Source organism: Pseudophryne corroboree, chromosome 5 (genome assembly GCF_028390025.1).
Source record: "Pseudophryne corroboree isolate aPseCor3 chromosome 5, aPseCor3.hap2, whole genome shotgun sequence".
Classification (NCBI taxonomy): domain Eukaryota; kingdom Metazoa; phylum Chordata; class Amphibia; order Anura; family Myobatrachidae; genus Pseudophryne; species Pseudophryne corroboree.
The window spans coordinates 561,105,248-561,128,018 of NC_086448.1; the positions used below are offsets into that span (position 1 = coordinate 561,105,248).

Consider the following 22,771-nt stretch of genomic DNA (forward strand, 5'->3'; position numbering starts at 1 on the left):
TGATACATGAATTATAAATAAGGTTCATTGCTATATAGAACAGAGCACCTTGAAGAATAATTACATGCCTCATGTATAGAGAGCAGCAGCACAAGGACAATAATTCTCCTAGGAGTAATAAATTCCTAGTAAACAATAGTAGACATTCAAAGGATGGTTCACCACCCAAGCATTATTAGCCAGTGATGCACACACTGCAAACATGGAATAAAACTTTAACAGTGGTGGTGTATTGAAATCATAACAGGAGCTTTTCACTCCTAGATACAAAGGTATCATTATCAGACATAAGGCAACTAGCATTGCTACAGATATTGCAACATTGTTTAGATACTGGAGACAGTGAAGAAGCACAACAATCACAGTGGCCAAGTTTTTTAATTCACGTTATTATTATTATTTTTTCACAACTTTATTCACATGCACTATATTTCGCTCATGTTTTAAAAATCCTAATAAAAGTTATATTTTAGAATTTGTGGTCATCTATCATGACAGATATTTGACTTTATGAAAGTATTATAGTTCGAGTGTGCCCAATATATGGAATCTTCTTTTTTCTTTTGACCTTCTACCCCTACACACAGCCTAAGCTCCCCTGGGGGCGGCTAAACTAACCCCCCTCCCCCCAGCCCTAAACCTAACCCAGGCACAATACTTACATGGGTCGGGATTCCGACGTCGGTCTCCTGACCATTTTGGGATTCCGGCACCGGCATTGTGACAGGTGTTGGGATTCTGGCAACAGGATTACGACAGCTGGGATCTCGACTGTGGGCAAACTAACTACATCCCCCAATTTAATGTGATGAAACAGGGTCATGGGTAGTTCATAGGTTGATGATCACTGGTCGCAAGCAAATAAAATTATATTTAGTCTATTAAGGTTGCCCTTAAACAAAACTGTTGCAACTTTGCCAACACAAGCTCCTTGGAAACATGAGCACTCCCCAGTCCAGAAAAGATACCGCTATATTTTGAGAACACTTTACCACAGAGGGAGACAGACTATACAAACCATACTCTAAACCCTACCTCAGTGTACTCTTTAAAACTCTTGTTTATTTCACATAAACTCTCCCGAGCTGCTTTGCTTGAGGGTGATGCAGCAAATGCCTGCTTCATTTTACTTGCCCCCTCCCGTAGGCGCCTCTGGATGCAGTAGGCCTCATACAGCTCATCCACCTTGAACAACAAAAATAAATAAATTAAAAGGTTATTAATGATACATATTTAAAACACACAGATTTCCTTTAAAAAGGTAAATCAATAATATGGCTTTATTAATTGCAAACATTCTAAATAAAAAAACAATGAAATATCATATGTATATAAAATGTTGTTGTGGTAAAACAGATTTTTGCTTAATTTTGTTTGGTGCTAAGGGCCTAATTCAGCAGCAACAAAATTGTTCTCTAATGGGCAAAAACATGTGCAGTGCAGGTGGGGCAGATGTGCAAAAAGAGTTAGATTTGGGTGGGGTGTGTTCAAACTGAAATCTAAATTGCAGTGTAAGAATAAAGCAGCCAGTTTTACCCTGCACAGAAACAAAATAACCCACCCAAACTCTCCCTGAACATGTTACAGTATATCTGCCCCCCCTGCAGTGCACATGGTTTTGCCTATTAGAGAACAAATCTGCTGCGATCAGGACTGAATTAGGCCCTAGGTTCATACAGTGCTAAAAAAAAATAAGATTCTAAACCTACCGGTAAATCTTTTTCTCGTAGTCTGGGACTCCGTAAGGACCATGGGGATAGACGGGCTCCGCAGGAGACATGGGCACTTTAAGAAAGACTTTAGGTCTGGGTGTGCACTGGCTCCTCCCTATATGCCCCTCCTCTAGACCTCAGTTAGAGAAACTGTGCCCAGAGGAGATGGACAGTACGAGGAAAGGATTTTTGTTAATCCAAGGGCAAGATTCATACCAGCCACACCAATCACACCGTATAACTTGTGTATCAATTAAACAGTTATCAGTATGAAAAAATAACGTAGCATCAGTCCAACCTGATGGAACTATAACATAACCCTTATGTAAACAAAACTATATACAAGTCTCGCAGAAGTAGTCCGCACTTGGGACGGGCGCCCAGCATCCTCTACGGACTACGAGAAAAAGACTTACCGGTAGGTTTAAAATCTTATTTTTGCTAACGTCCTAGAGGATGCTGGGGACTCCGTAAGGACCATGGGGATTATACCAAAAGCTCCCAAACGGGCGGGAGAGTGCGGATGACTCTGCAGCACCGATTGAGCAAACAGGAGGTGCTCCTCAGCCAGGGTATCAAACTTATAGAATTTTGCAAAGGTGTTTGAACCCGACCAAGTAGCAGCTCGGCACAGTTGTAGTGCCGAGACCCCTCGGGCAGCTGCCCAAGACGAGCCCACCTTCCTAGTGGAATGGGCCTTGACCGATTTTGGTAACGGCAATCCAGCCGTAGAATGCGCCTGCTGGATGGTATTACAGATCCAGCGAGCAATAGTCTGCTTCGAAGCAGGGGCGCCAACCTTGTTCGCTGCATATAGGACAAACAGTGCTTCCGTTTTCCTGACTCTAGCCGTTCTGGCCACATACATTTTTAAAGCCCTGACTACATCAAGGGACTCAGAATCCTCCAAATCTCGTGTAGCCACAGGGACCACAATAGGTTGGTTCATATAAAAAGATGACACCACCTTAGGCAAGAATTGAGGGCGAGTCCGCAATTCCGCCCTATCCATATGGAAAACCAGATAGGGGCTTTCATGAGACAACGCCGCCAATTCCGACACTCGCCAAGCCGAAGCCAAGGCTAATAACATGACCACCTTCCAAGTGAGATATTTTAACTCCACCGTTTGAAGTGGTTCAAACCAGTGCGACTTAAGGAAACTCAACACCACGTTAAGGTCCCAAGGCGCCACCGGAGGTATAAAAGGAGGCTGAATATGCAGCATTCCCTTTACAAAAGTCTGTACTTCTAGGAGAGAAGCCAATTCTTTTTGAAAGAAAATGGATAAGGCCGAAATCTGAACCTTAATGGATCCTAACTTTAGGCCCAAATTCACTCCAGTCTGTAAGAAGTGCAGGAAACGGCCCAGATGGAATTCTTCCGTAGGAGCATTCCTGGCCTTACACCAAGAAACATATTTTCGCCATATACGGTGATAATGTTTAGCTGTCATGTCCTTCCTAGCCTTTATCAGCGTAGGAATGACCTCATCCGGAATTCCTTTTTCCGCTAGGATCCGGCGTTCAACCGCCATGCCGTCAAACGCAGCCGCGGTAAGTCTTAGAACAGACATGGCCCCTGTTGTAACAGGTCCTGTCGTAGAGGAAGAGGCCACGGATCTTCTGTGAGCATTTCCAGCAGATCCGGATACCAGGTCCTTCTTGGCCAATCTGGAACAATGAGAATTGTTCTCACTCCTCTTTTTCTTATTATTCTCAATACCTTGGGTATGAGAGGAAGAGGAGGAAACACATAAACCGACTGGAACACCCACGGTGTCACTAGGGCGTCTACTGCTACCGCCTGAGGATCTTTTGATCTGGCGCAATACCTCTGTAGCTTTTTGTTGAGACGGGATGCCATCATGTCTATCTGGGGCAGTCCCCACTGACTTGCAATCTGTGCGTAGACTTCCCGATGAAGTCCCCACTCCCCTGGATGCAGGTCGTGTCTGCTGAGGAAGTCTGCTTCCCAGTTGTCCACTCCCGGAATGAACACAGCTGACAGTGCGCTTACATGATTTTCCGCCCAGCGAAGAATCTTGGTGGCTTCCGCCATTGCCACTCTGCTCCTTGTGCCACCTTGGCGGTTTATATGAGCCACTGAGGTGATGTTGTCTGACTGGATCAGAACTGGTTGGTCGCGAAGTAAGTTCTCCGCCTGACGTAGGGCGTTGTATATGGCCCACAGTTCCAGGATGTTGATGTGAAGACAAGTCTCTTGACTTGTCCAGAGTCCTTGGAAGTTTCTTCCCCTTGTGACTGCTCCCCACCCTCTGAGGCTCGCGTCCGTGGTCACCAGGATCCAATCCTGAATGCCGAACCTGCGTCCTTCCAAAAGGTGGGCACTCTGCAGCCACCACAGGAGAGATACCCTGGCCCTGGGGGACAGGGTGATCCGCTGATGAATTTGTAGATGTGATCCAGACCACTTGTCCAATAAGTCCCATTGGAAAGTCCTTGCATGGAACCTGCCGAAGGGAATGGCCTCGTATGTTGCCGCCATTTTTCCCAGGACTTGAGTGCAATGATGCAGACACACTTGTTTTGGCTTCAATAGGTTCTTGACTAGAGTCATGAGTTCCTGAGCCTTTTCTATCGGGAGAAAAACCTTTTTCTGGTCTGTGTCCAGAACCATGCCCAAGAAGCTCAGACGAGTCGTAGGAACCAGCTGCGACTTCGGGATATTGAGAATCCAGCCGTGTTGCTGTAACACCTTCACTGTTCAGTAACTTCTCTCGTGATCTCGCTTTTATGAGGAGATCGTCCAAGTACGGGATAATTGTGACACCCTGCTTGCGCAGGAGCACCATCCTTTCCGTCATTACCTTTGTGAAAATCCTCGGGGCCGTGGAAAGCCCAAACGGCAACGTCTGAAATTGGTAATGACAATCCTGTACCGCAAATCTCAGGTACGCCTGATGAGGTGGATATATGGGAACATGAAGGTATGCATCCTTTATGTCCAGGGATACCATAAAATCCCCCCCTTCCAGGCTGGCGATGACCGCTCTGAGCGATTCCATTTTGTACTTGAACCGTTTTAAGTATAGGTTCAGGGATTTTAAATTCAATATGGGTCTGACCAAACCGTCCGGTTTCGGAACTACAAACAGTGTGGAGTAGTATCCCTTCCCTCTCTGAAGTAGGGGAACTTCGACCACCACTTGTTGAAGACACAATTTGTGAATAGCACTTAACACTATCTCCCTTTCCAGGGGAGAAGTCGGTAGAGCCGATTTGAAAAACCGGCGAGGAGGCACCTCTTCGAATTCCAGCTTTTATCCCTGAGAATCAATTTCTATTGCTCAGGGATCCACCTGTGAGTGAACCCAGATGTGGCTGAAAAGTCGAAGACGTGCCCCCACTGGAGCGGACTCCCTCAGGGGAGCCCCAGCGTCAAGCGGTGGATTTAGCAGAGGCCGGGGAGGATTTCTGTTCCTGGGAACTAGCTGTGCTGTGCAGCTTTTTACCTCTGCCCTTACCTCTGGCAAGAAAGGACGATCCAAGCACTCTTTTGCTTTTATTTGAACGAAAGGACTGCATTTGATAATGTGGCGCTTTCTTAGGTTGTGAGGGAACATAAGGCAAAAAATTCGATTTACCTGTCGTAGCTGTGGAGACCAGGTCCGAGAGACCTTCCCCAAACAATTCCTCCCCCTTGTAAGATAAAACCTCCATATGTCTTTTTGAGTCGGCATCACCTGTACACTGCCGGGTCCAGAGGACTCGTCTAGCAGAGATTGACATAGCGTTTATTCTGGAACCCAGTAAACTAATGTCTCTTTGATCATCCCTCATATATAAGACAGCAACCTTTAATAAAATGGTATCCTTATCTAGGGTCTCAATCTCCGCCGATAAGGAATCTGTCCATGCTGCCACCGCGCTACAAACACAGGCCGACGCAATTGCCAGTCTGAGTAATGTACCAGAATGTGTGTAAATGGATTTCAAGGTAATCTCCTGCTTGCGGTCTGCAGGATCCTTGAGGGTAGCCGTATCTTGTGATGTCAGCGCTATCTTTTTTGACAAGAGTGTCAACGCTTTGTCCACCTTAGGGGATGATTCCCACCGTACCCTGTCCGTTGGCAGGAAAGGATATTCCCAAGCTTTTTCACATAATTCGTTCAACTCATGTGAGGAGGGAAAAGTTACCTCGGGCTTTTTTCCCTTATACATGTGTACCCTCGTGTCAGGGACAGGGGGTTCCTCTGTGATATGCAACACTTCTTTTATTGCAATAATCATATATCGAATACATTTTGCCACTTTTGGCTGTAACTTTACATCATCGTAGTCGACACTGGAGTCCGAATCCGTGTTGGTATCAGTGTCTGCTATTTGGGATAGTGGGCGCTTCTGAGACCCTGAAGATCCCGGCGACATAGGGACAGACACGGGTTCACTCCCTGACTGTTCCTTAGCCTCAGCTTTGTCTAATCTCTTGTGCAATAAGTTCACACTAGCACTTAAAATATTCCACATATCCACCCAGTCAGGTGTCGGCACCGCCGACGGAGACCTCACATTCATACGCTCTCCCTCCTCTCTAGGTGAGCCTTCTACCTCAGACATGTCGACACACCACACACACAGGGTACCTCTTATCTGAAGACAGTTTCCCCACCAGGCCCTTTGGAGAGACAGAGAGAGAGAGTATGCCAGCACACACCCCAGCGCTGTATGACCCAGGAGAAAAACACAATTTTATGTTTACCCAGATAGCGCTGTTTACATATACAATATGCGCCAATTTTGTGCCCTCCCCATTTCTTTAAAACCCACTGTCTACCATGGTATAAGCAGGGGAGAGTCCGGGGAGCTTCCTCTCAGCGGTGCTGTGGAGAAAAAATGGCGCTGGTGAGTGCTGAGGGAGAAGCCCCGCCCCCCTCGGCGGCAGGCTTCTGTCCCGCTGAAAATCTCAAAATTTGGCGGGGGCTCTTATATATGTACAGTGCCCATATACTTATACATATACTTATTTTTGCCAAAAAGAGGTCTATATGCTGCCCAGGGCGCCCGCCCCCCCCCCCCCCCTTGTGCCCTGCACCCTTACAGTGACTGGCGTGTGTGAGGTCTATGGGAGCAATGGCGCACAGCTGCAGTGCTGTGCGTTACCTCAGTGAAGATCATGAAGTCTTCTGCCTCCTCTGAAGTCTTCTTTTCTTCTCATACTCACCCGGCTTCTATCTTCCGGCTCTGCGAGGGGGGCGGCGGCGCGGCTCTGGGACGGACGGCGAGGGTGAGACCTGCGTACCAATCCCTCTGGAGCTAATGGTGTCCAGTAGCCTAAGAAGCAAAGCCTTGAAACTCACAGAAGTAGGTCTGCTTCTCTCCCCTCAGTCCCTTGATGCAGGGAGTCTGTTGCCAGCAGGCTCCCTGAAAATAAAAAACCTAACAAATATACTTTCTGTCAGGAAGCTCAGGAGAGCTCCCTGAAGTGCACCCATCTCCTCTGGGCACAGTATCAAAACTGAGGTCTAGAGGAGGGGCATAGAGGGAGGAGCCAGTGCACACCCAGACCTAAAGTCTTTCTTAAAGTGCCCATGTCTCCTGCGGAGCCCGTCTATCCCCATGGTCCTTACGGAGTCCCCAGTATCCTCTAGGACGTTAGAGAAATTAACAAGTTACCAAAAGTCATGTCATTATTATTACACTTAAAGAGATAGGACACTTTTTCAACATGTTTACACAAGTCATATAGTAGAATTGATGTGATTAATTTAAATGCTCAACCTAGGGAATGACCATGAAAAGCAAAGCCAAACTCAGAACACAGAAATGCAGTTTGGTTGGAAAATGTAGTTTTTTTGCAAACAATCTGGTTTAATATTGTATAGGTCTAACACCGAGTCCCAGGAAAGGCCAAGTGGGATTTTGATCAGAACAGGGAGTTAAAACAACTAAACTGATGATGGTGATGATTGGGGCTACCAATTGACTACACCGGACCAAAATATGGTTTCCCTGTGTGTGCTGGAAAATGAGATTGGTTCATATCTAGGGAGTTAATCATTTGACATTTCGTTATATGCTAAAATAGGTATAAACGTGTACAATGGCATAACTCCTAGCAATCGATCATTCCTTGCACTAACCTGGCCTAAATTAATTGCCGCTATTTATAATCTACTGCACAGTAAAGTCAAATTATAGTAAGTAACCCTCCCGTAAGAGCAGCCTGAGAGCAATCAGCATCCAGACAGCAATGGTGGAGAGGTATTTCAACTAACTGGGTAAAAAGTTGACCAAAGATCACCTCTGACTGAAATTTGAGGTGGAAGTATCATAACATTATCAGATCAACAGAATGATATGCAGAGCCGGCCTTAGGCACCAGCCAAAATCTTGCCTAGGGCATCATATTGGTTAGGGCCGGCTCTGATGATATGACAGAAAAGCTCTAATCCACTGAACAAGTAACACCAATTCACACACACATGTATATAATATTATAGAAACAAAACAAAACAAAAAATCTATCTCCTATCCAAGTTAGCAGATGATATAGCAATCAAGTTAGAGTCTGCATACAATGGATATACAGTAGCAGTGCTGACAGGCTGAGATATACCTTGCAGCTTTAGGAGCATTTCCCACCCATATTGAAATCCCAGCTAATATCATTAATGGGATGTCACAGGATTTCCTGTGATTAATTAGGAGGATGGGTCACCATATCCCAAGTGAGTGATCCATAATCCTGCCCACGTCCCCAGAAATAACTGCGCCACTCAATGTATGGGGCTGTGCCATAACAAGTGGACTTCTATTTTAGCCCACACAAAACAAGGTCCATCTGCTTTGGATGTAAATGTACAATAAGCATAAAGGAAGGGTTTAAAATAAACATTAATGTGTGTAAATACCACTGAACTGCACATGCTCTTAATTGAACAAATGGTAAAACATTTCTAGAATTTGTCCACTGTACAGAGACATACAGTATCAGCTTTCGATAAACAGGAAGTTTGTTTCATAACATAACAGGATACAAGGCAACAGGTGGCACAAAGGAGAAGCAAAAATATGTGCTGCATGCAAAGTCACAACAGCCGGAGACCCTACTATTTCATAGATAACTCTCCTCTATTTATAGCAGCTCCTTTCAGTTACAGAGCTGCCACAAGGATACGCATGAAGAAAAAGGCATGTGTGTCACACGCAGTTGCGCACACAGCAATGTATAATAATGTGCTGTATCTCCAGGAGAAAAGACAAGCTGTAGTGACTAAGGGGGACATTTACTAAGCAGTGATAAAAGTGGAGAAGTGAGCCAGTGGAGAAGTTGCCCATGGCCACCAATCAGCCGCTCTGTATACTTTTATAGTCTGCAAATTATAAATGGTTATTTCAATGCTGATTGGTTGCCATGGGCAACTCTCCACTGGCTCACTTCTCCACTTTTATCACTGCTAAGTACATGTCTCCCTTAATCTGTTACTGGTTTGGCTGCCTGCACCAAGGCTGCCTGGATGGGGGCTGCAGGCAGTGTACAGATGAGACCAATATATAGTAAGAGTAGGTGAACACAAAATGCATCCCAAAATGGCCACCTAGCAAGCATAACTGCACCTGTTTGGAGGGGGATGACTTGCACATAAACAATCCTTCTGCAAATTGTATGCAATGCTGTAATTCGCCAAACATGTATAACACACACACACACACACCCAATTATGCAGATATAGGTAGCATACATGCTGCAATCCAATAGCAGGACTACCAGACCCTCCAACATGACCCGCCCCACTAGGTACAAAATGCTCTGTTTCTGGACTTCCCTCTTAATTTATGATTTCCATCACCTGTGTTGAACTAGTTGAATGATAGGAAAGCTGTTTCTTCACAGGTGATGGCAATAATAAATTAAGAGGGAAGTCCAGTAACAGAGCATTTTGTACCTAGTGGGGCGGGTCATGTTGGAGGGTATGGACTACTAATCACTGATTAGTAAATGTCCCCCTAAGCAGAGCCGAAACTAGGGAAGGGGGGCATGTGACCTGGGCGCCAGACTGGAGAGGGCGCAGAGACTGTCACTTTAATCTCCCCTAACGCCCCCTCCCTATGCGGCAGCGATACCTTAGAGCCGGCGGAGCTCGAGCTCCAAACTCTGCTAGCACCCGCCTAGCCAGGCAGGCACACGCACCGCATCGCAGAGATGACACTGAATATAAACTACATCTCCCAGCAGCCCTTGCTGCCGGGAGCTGTACTTTACTTTCAGTTTCATCTCTGCAGCCTGGGGACAAATTACTACTCCCCCCTCACCCCACTGCTAGTGCCTTTAATCATTGCAGCCACTGCTGCAGTGAACAAGAAATTCTGAGGTCTGAAAAGGGGCGGGGCTAAACGGCACTGTACACACAGTGCCACTAAGCCAGTCAGCAACAGCATGGGAGAGAGGAGGGGAGAAGAGCAGCACAGCCTAAACAATGAGTATAACTCAGAGAAGGGGCACTGTTTGTTTCTGTGACTGCTATATATGTGTATGAATGTGTGCATGTGTGTGATTGTATGTGAATAGGTGTGTGACTACATATCTGTATGGGTGTGGTATGCGTGACCCTGGTATCCCGGGAGTGGAATGTCGTCGGGGGGATAGGGGGGGTGGCGAGCGCAGCAAGCCCCTTTGCGGGCTCGCTGCGCTCGACACTCTGGGGTGGGAGTGGTCCCTGTTGGTCGGCATGCCGACCGTCGGGATTGTAAGGGGGCGGAATATAGGGGGAGGTACTGTGACCGGCAGTCACATAACTACATCCTATCTGTATGTGTGCTTGTGTGTCACTGTATATATATGTGTCAGTATAAATGTGTTTGTACAGCTGTGTGATTGTATATATGTATGTATGTATGTATGTATGTATGTGAATGTATGTATTTTGTATTGGTGTGTGATTTTATGTATTTATTAATGTATGGGTTATTATTTTATTTCTCCTTCATCTGTAGCCCACATAAATAAAAAATGAAAATAAAAAAGTATGAAAATGCCTAGCTATCCCCTTTGCCCTTATGAAGTTGAGATTATATATATATATATATATATATATATATATATATATACACACACACACACTGTGTAACCAAAAGTCCGGCACTCCCAGTGCAGTATGAATTACTTCGCTGGTGCCCTCACAGGTGTAAGCAGATACAGAAGTAAAAGATGCGGCACTGAAGCTGATTCTCTGTAATTAAGAGACATACACGGTCCTGCGTTTCAAATGCAGGACCGTGTGTGTCTCTTAATTACGGAGAATCAGCTTCAGTGCCGCACCTTTTACTGCTATAGCTATATATATATATATATATATATATATATATATATATATATATATATGTACACACACACACACACACGCTTGAATGCGAGGGGAGGCGCTAAGTTAATGGCTCACCCCGGGTGCCAAAACTCCTAGTTTCGGCCCTGCCCTAAGGGCCTTATTTAGAGGTGGACGCAGTTGCATTAATAACTGCATATTTGTATGCAGTGATGCTGAGACAATATGCTATTGCTGCAGCCGCTGGAATTTGTACACAGATGCCCAATGGCCGCACCATTGAACTCTATGTTTGCACTGAAAGTCCTCATGAACTTAACCACCAGGGAAATTACAACTGCGGACACAGACGCAGTCAATGGCTGTGGCACGCCCACAAAATGCTTGCGACATGTCTGCGTTTTACTCTCCACCACCCCCCTATTCAGGGCCGGTGCTAGGGTGTTCGGCGCCCCCCCTGCAAACTATAAATTTGCGCCCTCCCATATTCGACAAAGGGTCAGCGCGCGTCTTTGGCGCATGCCAGGGAAAGGGGTGTGGTCTCACAAGTAAGGGGCATGGCCACACAATAGTAACCCCATTTAAATTTACCCCACACAGTAGCACAATCTTATTCATCTTATACGTAATGCCCCACCCGTAGTAGTATCATCCTTATATGTAATGCACCCCAGTAGTAGTAGTAGCATCCTTATATGTAATGCACCCCAGTAGTAGTAGCAGCATCCTTACACATAATGCCTCCCCAGTAGTAGTAGTAGTAGTAACCTTATACGTAGTGCACCCCCAGTAGTAGTAGCAGCATCCTTACACATAATGCCTCCCCAGTAGTAGTAGTAACCTTATACGTAGTGCACCCCCAGTAGTAGTAGCGTCCTTATACGTAATTCCCCCCAGTAGTAGTAGCGTCCTTATACGTAGTGCACCCCCAGTAGTAGTAGCGACCTTATACGTAATTCCCCCCTAGTAGTAGTAGCGTCCTCATACGTAATCCCCCCCAGTAGTAGTAGCGTCCTTATACGTAGTGCACCCCCAGTAGTAGTAGCATCCTTATACGTAATGAACCCACAGTAGTAGTAGCGTCCTTATACGTAATGCCCCCCCAGTAGTAGTAACATCGTTATACGTAATGCCCCCCAAGTAATAGTAGTGTCATACGTAATGCCCCCCCAGTAGTAGTAGCATCGTTATACATAATGCCCCCCCAGTAGTAGTAGCGTCCTTATACGTAATGCCCCCCAGTAGTAGTAGCATCGTTATACGTAATGCCCCCCAAGTAATAGTAGCATCGTTATACGTAATGCCCCCCAAGTAATAGTAGCGTCATTATACGTAATGCCCCCTCCCCCAGTAGTAGCTTCCTTATACGTAATGCCCCCCCAGTAGTAGTAGCGTCCTTACATGTATTGGCTCCCCCAGTAGTAGCGTCGTTATACGTAATGCCCCCCCAGTAGTAGTAGTGTCCTTACATGTAATGTCCCCCCAGTAGTAGTGTCCATAATGCGTGCGCACACAGACATACCTCACACAATTCACACATATATACACACATACACACCCACCCCCACCATACACACACACCCACATTTCTTTCTCACCCTCCACTTACCTAAGTCTGGCTGGCCGCCACTGTAATTGCTGTCCCTCTCTCAGCAGCCTGGTCCGTGTAGCCCCGCCCCTTCCGTCCCATTTAGCCCCGCCCCTTCCGCCCATGTAGCTCCGCCCCCTCCTCTGATCCATACAGCTGCTGTCACACAGGTGAGGGGAGGAGGCTTTTCATGCTGCCAGCGCCGCTGCCTGTCATACAGTGACAGGCACAGCAGCTGGCAGCAGCAGCAGGGGGGTCAGGACGGTGCAGCAGCAGGGAAGAGATGCAGAGCAGGAAGAGCGCCTCTCCGTCCCAGCGCCTCCCTGCACTGCATCCCTTCACTGAGCGGGTAGTGCCGGGCCTGCCCATATTACATCAAAAAATTGCACACTGACTGTCATTCACTTTGCATCCAAATTCTTACAGCAACCACCATCGGTAATCAATAGTGATGCGTGTTCAGTGTGACTCAGACACATGCGCAGTATAAAAAAAAACAATCATTCAACTGCGGAAACATCGGCATAGCAACCATCTCAGAATCAGGCCTAAAGTCTCTTGTGTACTGTGCTGTATGTGTTTTCAACCACATTTGTAATAGGTACTGATTATCTGTAGGCAAAATGGTGTTACTGCAAGACACTTTTCATTGTAATGCACAGCCTATTTGCTTTGTCTGTCCCAAAATATAATACTAACTTTGTTAAAAACGTAATTTTTGTTAACATCTAGAGATGTAAAAATTTTTGAACTATGCAAAGACAGGTGGTCCTAGGATTAAAAATGATCAGGAGCCCATAATTTAAGATGCCCTGCTTATGGTGTTCTCATGCGTTGACTGTACCCAATCTCAGATCATACAGTATTGGGCCTGATTCGGATTTGGAACTAAAGCAAAAAAAAAAAAAAAAGGAAGTTTGTATGTGGAACAAACCATTTGGCAAAGCACGAGGATGAAATACATTTATATTTTTTCTGTGCGCGGTAAATACTGGCTGCTTTTACGTGTAACTCACAAATGTTTGACAGCTTTATTTTTACACTGCAATTTAGCTTTCATTTTGGACACACCACACCCAAGTCTCTCTGCACATGTTACTTCTGCCCCATCTGCAGTGCAACATCAGTTTGCCCAGTTGCTTGATTTTTTTAGTTTGCTTCTACATCTGAATAACTCCCATTTTACCAACTTGTCAAACATCATCAGGTATATGATATTAAAACAGCCTCTTCTGATAAAAAGTTGATCAAGTTAGAAGAGAGCGACCAGTGCTGTCTTCTGATGCTGCTGGGACCCCATAGTAACGAAGGCATTTCACGGCACAACCTCTGACTCAAGTGTGCTACTGTGCATGCAAGCCTTTATCGCACGTCTTCAGCTCCATCCTCCACAGAGGAAGGAAGTGCCCCAGAGAGTCTGTAAGTGGGCACATACCTCAATGCCACCACTGATCTTATATACAGTATACAATACAGCTTCACGCACATAGGCGTGCGCAGGACATTTTATTAGGGGGTGCACGATTAGAAGGGCGTGTTTAACACAGCCTATTGGGCACGTCTAACACCACCCAATGGGCGTGTCTAGCACCACCTATCAGGCGTGCCTACCACCACATATTGGCACTCAATGCAAACTAAATAATATAGAGAATTGATTCACAGATATATATATGTATAAATAAAGAAAAAGGCAAATGGAGCACTCACCAGTCTTTGCATAGGTGTAGATATCAAATTGAAATTTTATTTCTCCAAACAGCTTGAATAGCACAGCATGACTGTTTGCTACAGTCCAATATCTTTGAAAAAAGCCCAAACGTTTTCGGCCATATCCAGACCGTCATCAGGGGACACAGGAAACATCAGAGAGCTGTCACATCATATTTAAAACATCAGCAGCCTAACTGACCATGCCTCACCGGCTCCCTAAATACCCATCATTCAAAAAAACGCGCCTAAATTGCGTCATTTTGTGGGCGGAGTCAGCCCTGTATATTCGTAATTATGCATATGAACAACCACATATTTAATACATATAAATATTAGTGCAGATCACCCATCTCATAATAGTGTCACCAATCCCAACAGGAGTCTCAATATTATAAAATATACCTGAGTGAAGATCGTAGTGGTTGCATAGCAACCACTACCCAGCTGCCCCTTCTCTATCAGCCGCCAATCGGGACCTAAACGGAAGTGACGTATCGGAATGGTCGCCTAGCAACCTTCCGAGCGTCACTCTACAAGTGATATAGTGCAGACGACCGCCTGGGCGGAAATGACGTCTCGGGCTGGTTGCCAGGCAACCCTCCGAGCTTCACCACACGGCCTATGATAATGATATGAATCACTGGTTGCCAGGAGACCCTCCGGGCGACTCACCGCATAGGTTACCTATGGTTGCCACGCAACCAGGCATAGACGGGCGAAACTATAATCGCCTGCTGGCAGGGGAAACCACTTTATATAAAGACATGCTTATAGTAATATGGGACAGGAACTATATGTATATATATATAGGGATCCACATACTAGTTTTATGGATGATCAATAGGGCTGTTCCAAAAAACAAAAATAAAGATAATAATACAAGTAAAAAATGAAAATTTGGGCAGTAAGGAGCCAATGAGGTGTGGACAATACTCTATCATGACAAACATCAACATACAACATAAATACATAAACATGAGTGCACATATGCATGCGTCTAAACATGCATATATGGACATCTATTAAAAGTAAAGTGTCTTTAATTAACACTTTACAGTGCACTGGTCATAAAGGGCAAGAAGCCCCTCTTCTTTATCTAAGAAGAGGGGCTTCTAAGACCTGTACCTTCAGAGAACGAATGGCAAACCATAGGAGCTCGATTCACCAGGCAATTATATCTGGCTCATCTGATAAACCGGTGGCACAGCACTTCTTAAAAGCGGGACATCAGGGCTCAGCACTTAGGTGTCGTATAATTGATTGGGTTCCGGAACCCGAGAGGGGCGGAGACCGTGCCCTTATACTGAGAAAATTGGAGGCGAGATGGATTTTTAGATTGGGAACTCTAGCCCCCAACGGATTAAATGAGAATAATCACCTTGGGATTTTTCTTAGATAAAGAAGAGGGGCTTCTTGCCCTTTATGACCAGTGCACTGTAAAGTGTTAATTAAAGACACTTTACTTTTAATAGATGTCCATATATGCATGTTTAGACGCATGCATATGTGCACTCATGTTTATGTATTTATGTTGTATGTTGATGTTTGTCATGATAGAGTATTGTCCACACCTCATTGGCTCCTTACTGCCCAAATTTTCATTTTTTACTTGTATTATTATCTTTATTTTTGTTTTTTGGAACAGCCCTATTGATCATCCATAAAACTAGTATGTGGATCCCTATATATATATATACATATAGTTCCTGTCCCATATTACTATAAGCATGTCTTTATATAAAGTGGTTTCCCCTGCCAGCAGGCGATTATAGTTTCGCCCGTCTATGCCTGGTTGCGTGGCAACCATAGGTAACCTATGCGGTGAGTCGCCCGGAGGGTCTCCTGGCAACCAGTGATTCATATCATTATCATAGGCCGTGTGGTGAAGCTCGGAGGGTTGCCTGGCAACCAGCCCGAGACGTCATTTCCGCCCAGGCGGTCGTCTGCACTATATCACTTGTAGAGTGACGCTCGGAAGGTTGCTAGGCGACCATTCCGATACGTCACTTCCGTTTAGGTCCCGATTGGCGGCTGATAGAGAAGGGGCAGCTGGGTAGTGGTTGCTATGCAACCACTACGATCTTCACTCAGGTATATTTTATAATATTGAGACTCCTGTTGGGATTGGTGACACTATTATGAGATGGGTGATCTGCACTAATATTTATATGTATTAAATATGTGGTTGTTCATATGCATAATTACGAATATACAGGGCTGACTCCGCCCACAAAATGACGCAATTTAGGCGCGTTTTTTTGAATGATGGGTATTTAGGGAGCCGGTGAGGCATGGTCAGTTAGGCTGCTGATGTTTTAAATATGATGTGACAGCTCTCTGGTGTTTCCTGTGTCCCCTGATGACGGTCTGGATATGGCCGAAAACGTTTGGGCTTTTTTCAAAGATATTGGACTGTAGCAAACAGTCATGCTGTGCTATTCAAGCTGTTTGGAGAAATAAAATTTCAATTTGATATCTACACCTATGCAAAGACTGGTGAGTGCTCCATTTGCCTTTTTCTTTAATTGGATTCTATGGAGGGAATTCATGGATGACACCCCAGCTGTTGTATTGAAGATAATACGTGAGTGCGACTTGTTCTTCTATATATGTATAAATATATATATATATATATATATATATATATATATAGAGAGATATATATATATATATATATATATATATATATAGATATAGATATATAAAATCTGTTTAATATATGTTCATTTTGTGTATTTTATTACCATAGATTATATCCTAATCTCTCAAAATATATACTGATATTGAATTTTAACTTTTCCTCCTCCAAGAGGAACACAGTATTCTGTTGCGTTGGCACATGATGAGGAGAGAGAGAGCATGGGTGGGAGCATGAGCGGGCATGCACGCGGCATGACATCATCACGACACATCCCACAGGTTAAAGAAACTGGGAGTAGGATTACGTCAGTGATGCTGCACCATAAAAATGAGTGACAGCCAGACTGAGCGGAGGGGGTGGCAGGTGCAATGGGCGGGAGGACAGAAATGAGCACACTCGTCGATCGCCAATACTGCAGCAGCAGCAGGTGTGTGTGAGGGGGTTACAGACATTAGGGGGTGCCTGTGCGCACCAGGAACCCCCCCCTGCGCACGCCTATGTTCACGCATTACCCTATACATTACTGGCTGGATCTGTTACATCTACCATATAGTTACCTGTACCGTGTACCTGATGTACATACCAGTATTAACCCTGTGTTATTCATTGTGTGGACTTCCATTATGCACAGCTGACACCTATCAACACCTATAGGGTCTACCAATAGGTTATGGTCCCAGGTCACTAGCATGTGAACACAGCTGCTGCGACATGGAATAAAAGGCTCTCAGCGAGTACAGAAAATATCTTTATTCATACTAAAACTGAAAGTGTACAGTACAAGAGCCAGTATGAACTTTGACAAGTTAATGGACTCATAGAATTATGCTACATGGAATTTTGCCATGTAGATGCAGTTAAAGCAGGAGAAGTTATAGAAAGTCACTAGCGATCCAACACAGATGATGTGGATAGAGACATGGGGACCATAGGCCTAGCCAGGGGTTGCCTGGCAACTTTCAACCTGGGGGGCAAACCACAAGCAAGTGGTCCCAGCTTTTCTACTAGCATACATATCCTGCTTATATGTGAAAAACGATAAGCAGCAATAGTGCACTTATAATTTTTATGGTGACGGTGAAATTGTTAGATGTTTGCAGATACAGGTTGAGTATCCCATATCCAAAATGCTTGGGATCAGAAGTATTTTGGATATCGGATTTTTCTGTATTTTGGAATAATTGCATGCCATAATGAGATGGGGACCCAAGTCTAAGTACAGAATGCATTTATGTTTTATATACACCATATACACACAGCCTGAAGATCATTTTAGCCAATACTTTTAAATAACTTTGTGCATTAAACAAAGTTTGTGTTCATACACACAATTCATTTATGTTTCATATACACCTTGTACACACAGCCTGAAGGTCATTTAATACAATACTTTTAATAACTTCGTGTATTAAACAAAGTTTGTGTACATTGAGCCATCAGAAAACAAAGGTTTCACTATCTCACTCAAAAAATTCCATATTTCGGAATATTGGGATATGGGATACTCAACCTGTACCATAAAGAAAAGTGATTTTTCTCTAAGTTATCTGCTTTTACACATGCCGAGGCTTGTTGTAAATGTCAAATAGCGCTGGTTATAGCGCATTTGACACTTACCACCTCTTCATACATCTCCCCCAGGGCGGGATGGATTAAAAGGAAAATGCTGGCAAAAATACAAAAACTGGCCGCATTCCCATATGTACCATGCTCTGGACTGTGATACATTCCCCAGCTTGGACCAGGTGGGTATCATCTTTATGTGGCATTACCCAATAGGAGCCTATGTTTTACCCCTGAGAGAGATCCAGTTGGATCTCTCCCAGCACCCCCTGTGGCGATGCAGGTCACTCAACCAGATGCAGGTACTAAACCAGCAAGTGCTTCTATCGCAAAGGACAGCTCTTATCAGAATAGCTGCCCTGGCTGCGTCTGCCAGGCCGGCCCCCTCTCATGCTACTGTAGGTGCCTGCTGGACATTGGCAATTTTACACTGACAGCCACGAGACAGGCAGAGGATCCTTCCCGGCTTTCATGTCAGGTATATGTATGCACAGCACAGCAGCAGGAATACAAACAGGATGCCGGCTGTCAGTATCCCAACAGAAGCATCCCGGCAGCTGGCATACTGCTGCGCTCGCCATGCATCGGTCACAGTGGCAAGAGAATATTCCCCGAGTGGGAATACGGGGCGGCGGTCGGGATTCCGACCACCGGCATTTAGCTGCCTGTCAGGAATCTGAATGCCAGGATCCCAACAGGCGGTATATACCCTGCAGTGGCCCTAGTACTGCAGAATTGTACCAGACCAGGGGGCACATGGCAACCTGCCCACAGCCGAGTCCGCCACTGGGCCTAGATGTACAGCAGCACATGTATTCCACCATTAATGGGAATGTGAAACCACACAAAATGTGGGTAGTGTTATAGCTATCTTATGACCACAAAGGCTTAATGAGAATCGACCTGAGGCATACTCTGTATGGTACTAAAGTAAGCACGTACAAGAATATGAATGAATATATAGATAGGATGCTGCATATCTCAGCAATTGACATCAGTAGGTGTACAAGTAGACGACGAGGAGGTTGTGATTTTCAAGTAGTAGTTTTGGAGTCATGCACTGCCAAGCAATCAATGGAGAATGGTCATGCCAAGCTACTGCAATTTCTAGTATATTCCACTGCTGAGAGTTATATTCTACTGTCACAGGGTGTGATACCTAGGCAGCCCAAGTATAAGTGCTTCAGGTGTAACAAAATAGGACATAAGGCCCCAGAATGCAAAGCGAGTGAACCAAGTGGTATTTCACAATGTAACTTTGATAGAAAAACAATCAGACAGCATTAAATGTAGCTGACAGTCACTGGAAAGATTCTGGTACATGGACTCTGGAGACAATCAGCTGTAATGAAAGTTGGTTCAAGTTACTAAAGTCATGTGATCCGGTAAACGTCAGGGGAAGAGGAAAAAAAGGGCCTGATTTACAGCAGGACACTAACTGCATTCAATGTGGATGATTGCGTAGTTGAGCAAAATATCCCGAAAGCCCCTATGGTGCATGCATTACCCTGAGTGTACACACCAATGCGTTATTGCGCATGGGAGATGTGACACTAGAACTGGAGAGGCAAATCGATGGGTGTTACTGGGAGATGGCTAGATGGGAGACCACCACATGGGTGTGTAATAGAAGTTGCCCCTTTCCAAAGTCAGCGTTCAGAACGAAGACAACATTGGAACTAGTGCACATGGACGTGTGTGCACTGATGGAGGTGGAGTTAATGAGCGGGAACAGCTACTTCAAGACACGTATTGATGATTCTACAAGGATGACGCATGTATACTTCCTGAAAGCCAAAAGCGAACTAACCAGCAAAATTACAGAATACAAGAGTTAAGTGGAAACTCAAACAGGACTGAAAATAAAATTGTCGAGGTCTGACAACGTTGGAGAATATGATAACAAAGATTGATCTTTCCAAAGAGCACTGGCATCCAACACCAATTAACAACTGCCTACACACCAGAGCAGAACGGCGTGAGTTAGAGGGAAAATTGGACAATTGGTGAACAAACACAGGCCATGGGGCTAATTCAGTAAGGATAGCAAATTCTGCTAAACGCATGCTGGGGGCCGCCCAGCATGCTGACCAGCAAACCCCCCCCCCCCCCCCTCCCCTGCTATAAGCAGAAATTGCGTTTGCCTCACAATTTCTGCTTGTTAGCAGAAGCTAAGGTTGACTTCTGCCGGCGCAGCTTAGCTGTGGCCGCAGGAGGCCCGGCGCCATTTTCCGCGCCCCGGACACGCCCCCGTTCGCGCCGCACAACCCACCGTTCGGGCTGCCCCGTCCCCGCAATATTCCATTTCCTCCCTGAAAACGGAGCGCTGCTGCCCCCCTCCCGCCTCTTCCTGATTGGCAGGCAAAGGCGATCGCATTTTCGGCGGCGCCCCGCAGAAAATGCGGGCGCATGCGCAGTAGGGCCTGCTGCGAATGCGCCTGTGCCACCCCCGCAAAAATTCCGTACGAATCGCGACATGCGATCCTTACTGAATTTGCCCCTATACCTTGATGCAGACCTGGATAAAAGATTCTGGGCAATTCTAACCAGGGACGTGCAGTCAGGGGAGGCTCTGCCTCCCCTGTCAAATTCCGATCTGAGAATTACAATAATACAAAGAAGATATTTATAATACAGACTCTGTGTTATAAGTAACTTCTTTGTATTAATCTACTCCTTTTTGTAGTAAAACTTGGAAATACCTGGATATGAGGCAGCAAGTGCGCTGCCTCCCACTGATAATTATAAACTGTACAGAGCGGGGGGCGGGGCCACGGCTACGGGCAGGAAAAGCCCATTGAAAAAAACAAGAGGATGAGGCACCTCTAAGGGTGTGTACACACGGTGAGATTCGAACTTATCCGATTCTCACTGTGCGACGGGGGGCCGGGTCGGCACTTAGCCAGTATCGCAAGCACATAATGAGTGTGCTTGCGATCTTGGTTCTGTGCGATTTTGGCTAAGTGTCAATCCTGACTATCTCTTCTATAGAGATAGTCAGGATTGACTTGCCTGCACAGCCTATTTTTTCGGCCGATGCCGACCGCGCGGGGCCGCGCGTCGGCATCGAATCGGGATCGCAAGGTGACTGTCACCTTGCGATCTGCACTATCTTTTCTTCCGATTCTGACTATATAGTCAGAATCGGAAGAAAAGATCTTACCGTGTGTACACGCCTTAACTCTGCCTCAGTGACAGGGCTGCAGGGACAGATCAAGAGGGGGCGTGACACTGCTGCCTGACCCTCCCTGATTGGATGCCCAAAAAAGGAGGTTTGGCTACACTGGTTATCATCACTATCTGGTTTCCTACACGAGCAGCCCCTGCACATCCGCCCCTTACATAGCTCCATCGGTGGGGCCCGGCCGATGTCTCCCTGTGGTGCAGCTCCTCTGGGACCATGACGCGGCCTGTAGTGCTAGATCCTCCCAGCGGTGCCCTTTTGATGTAGTGTGTGCCGGAGCTCTGTGAGGGACCAGCTGCCTTGACTATACCGGACCCCCCCTAATGTGCTGCTGGTGGCCTCTACATTCCTGCAGGTTCATAGAACAGGTAAGACCTGGCTGCTGCGACCCCACATCACTCGCCCCCCTCCCCCCCTGTACCAGGGCTGTCTCCCAGCAGCTGAGCAGTGCCGCAATTCACGGGTGTTTAGGGGGCGGGGACTAATGCCAAGAAGTGCCCGCCCCCAGGACATACCTGTGCTGCTCAGTGCTGTGTAATCTGGTCGTGTCACTGTCTCTCCTGCTCGCTCTCTCTTCCTAACCTCCCCACCTCTCCATAACACTCCCTCCTCTTGCTCCTCTCTCTCTCCCCAACACTCTGTCTCCTTCACACTCTCTCTCCCCCTGACACTGGACCTTTTTCAGAGTTGGCCACTTCAGCAGCTCGCAGCACAGTTTGCCAGCATCAGCAAACTGCGCATGTGCTGCAGCCGCATCACACCTGCACTACCTTACACAGGATGCAGCAGCAGTGTAATTGACAGCGGCGGCGTTCACAGGGCAGCGTTGGGGGGGAGGGGGGGCATGGCATGTCAAACGGGAGCATCTTCAGTTTTAAAAAATGACGGTGGACCGCCTGACAGCGCAGTCAGGGGTCAACTATAATTTGCTGCATCAGCAATTGCGGACACATTGTGAGGCGGCACTACACATGCTGGGTGGCCTTGTCCTGTGCTGGACGGTCCCCAGCATGTGAGGAGATGGACGCAGATCGGACTGCATATACAGCGATCTGCGTCCATCTCTGAATAAGGTCCACTGTCT

The 22,771-nt window shown here is 46.0% G+C and overlaps 1 protein-coding gene across 2 annotated transcripts in view; it reads right to left on the reverse strand.

The window, feature by feature from the left end:
• RIPOR2 (RHO family interacting cell polarization regulator 2) overlaps nt 1-22,771 on the reverse strand; it is a 265,938-nt gene that overhangs the window by 173,623 nt on the left and 69,544 nt on the right. For both annotated transcript variants that reach the window (XM_063923277.1, XM_063923278.1), the window contains exon 7: nt 1,036-1,185. In XM_063923277.1, the coding sequence (XP_063779347.1) occupies nt 1,036-1,185 (150 nt within the window). The remainder of the gene's footprint in view (nt 1-1,035; nt 1,186-22,771) is intronic.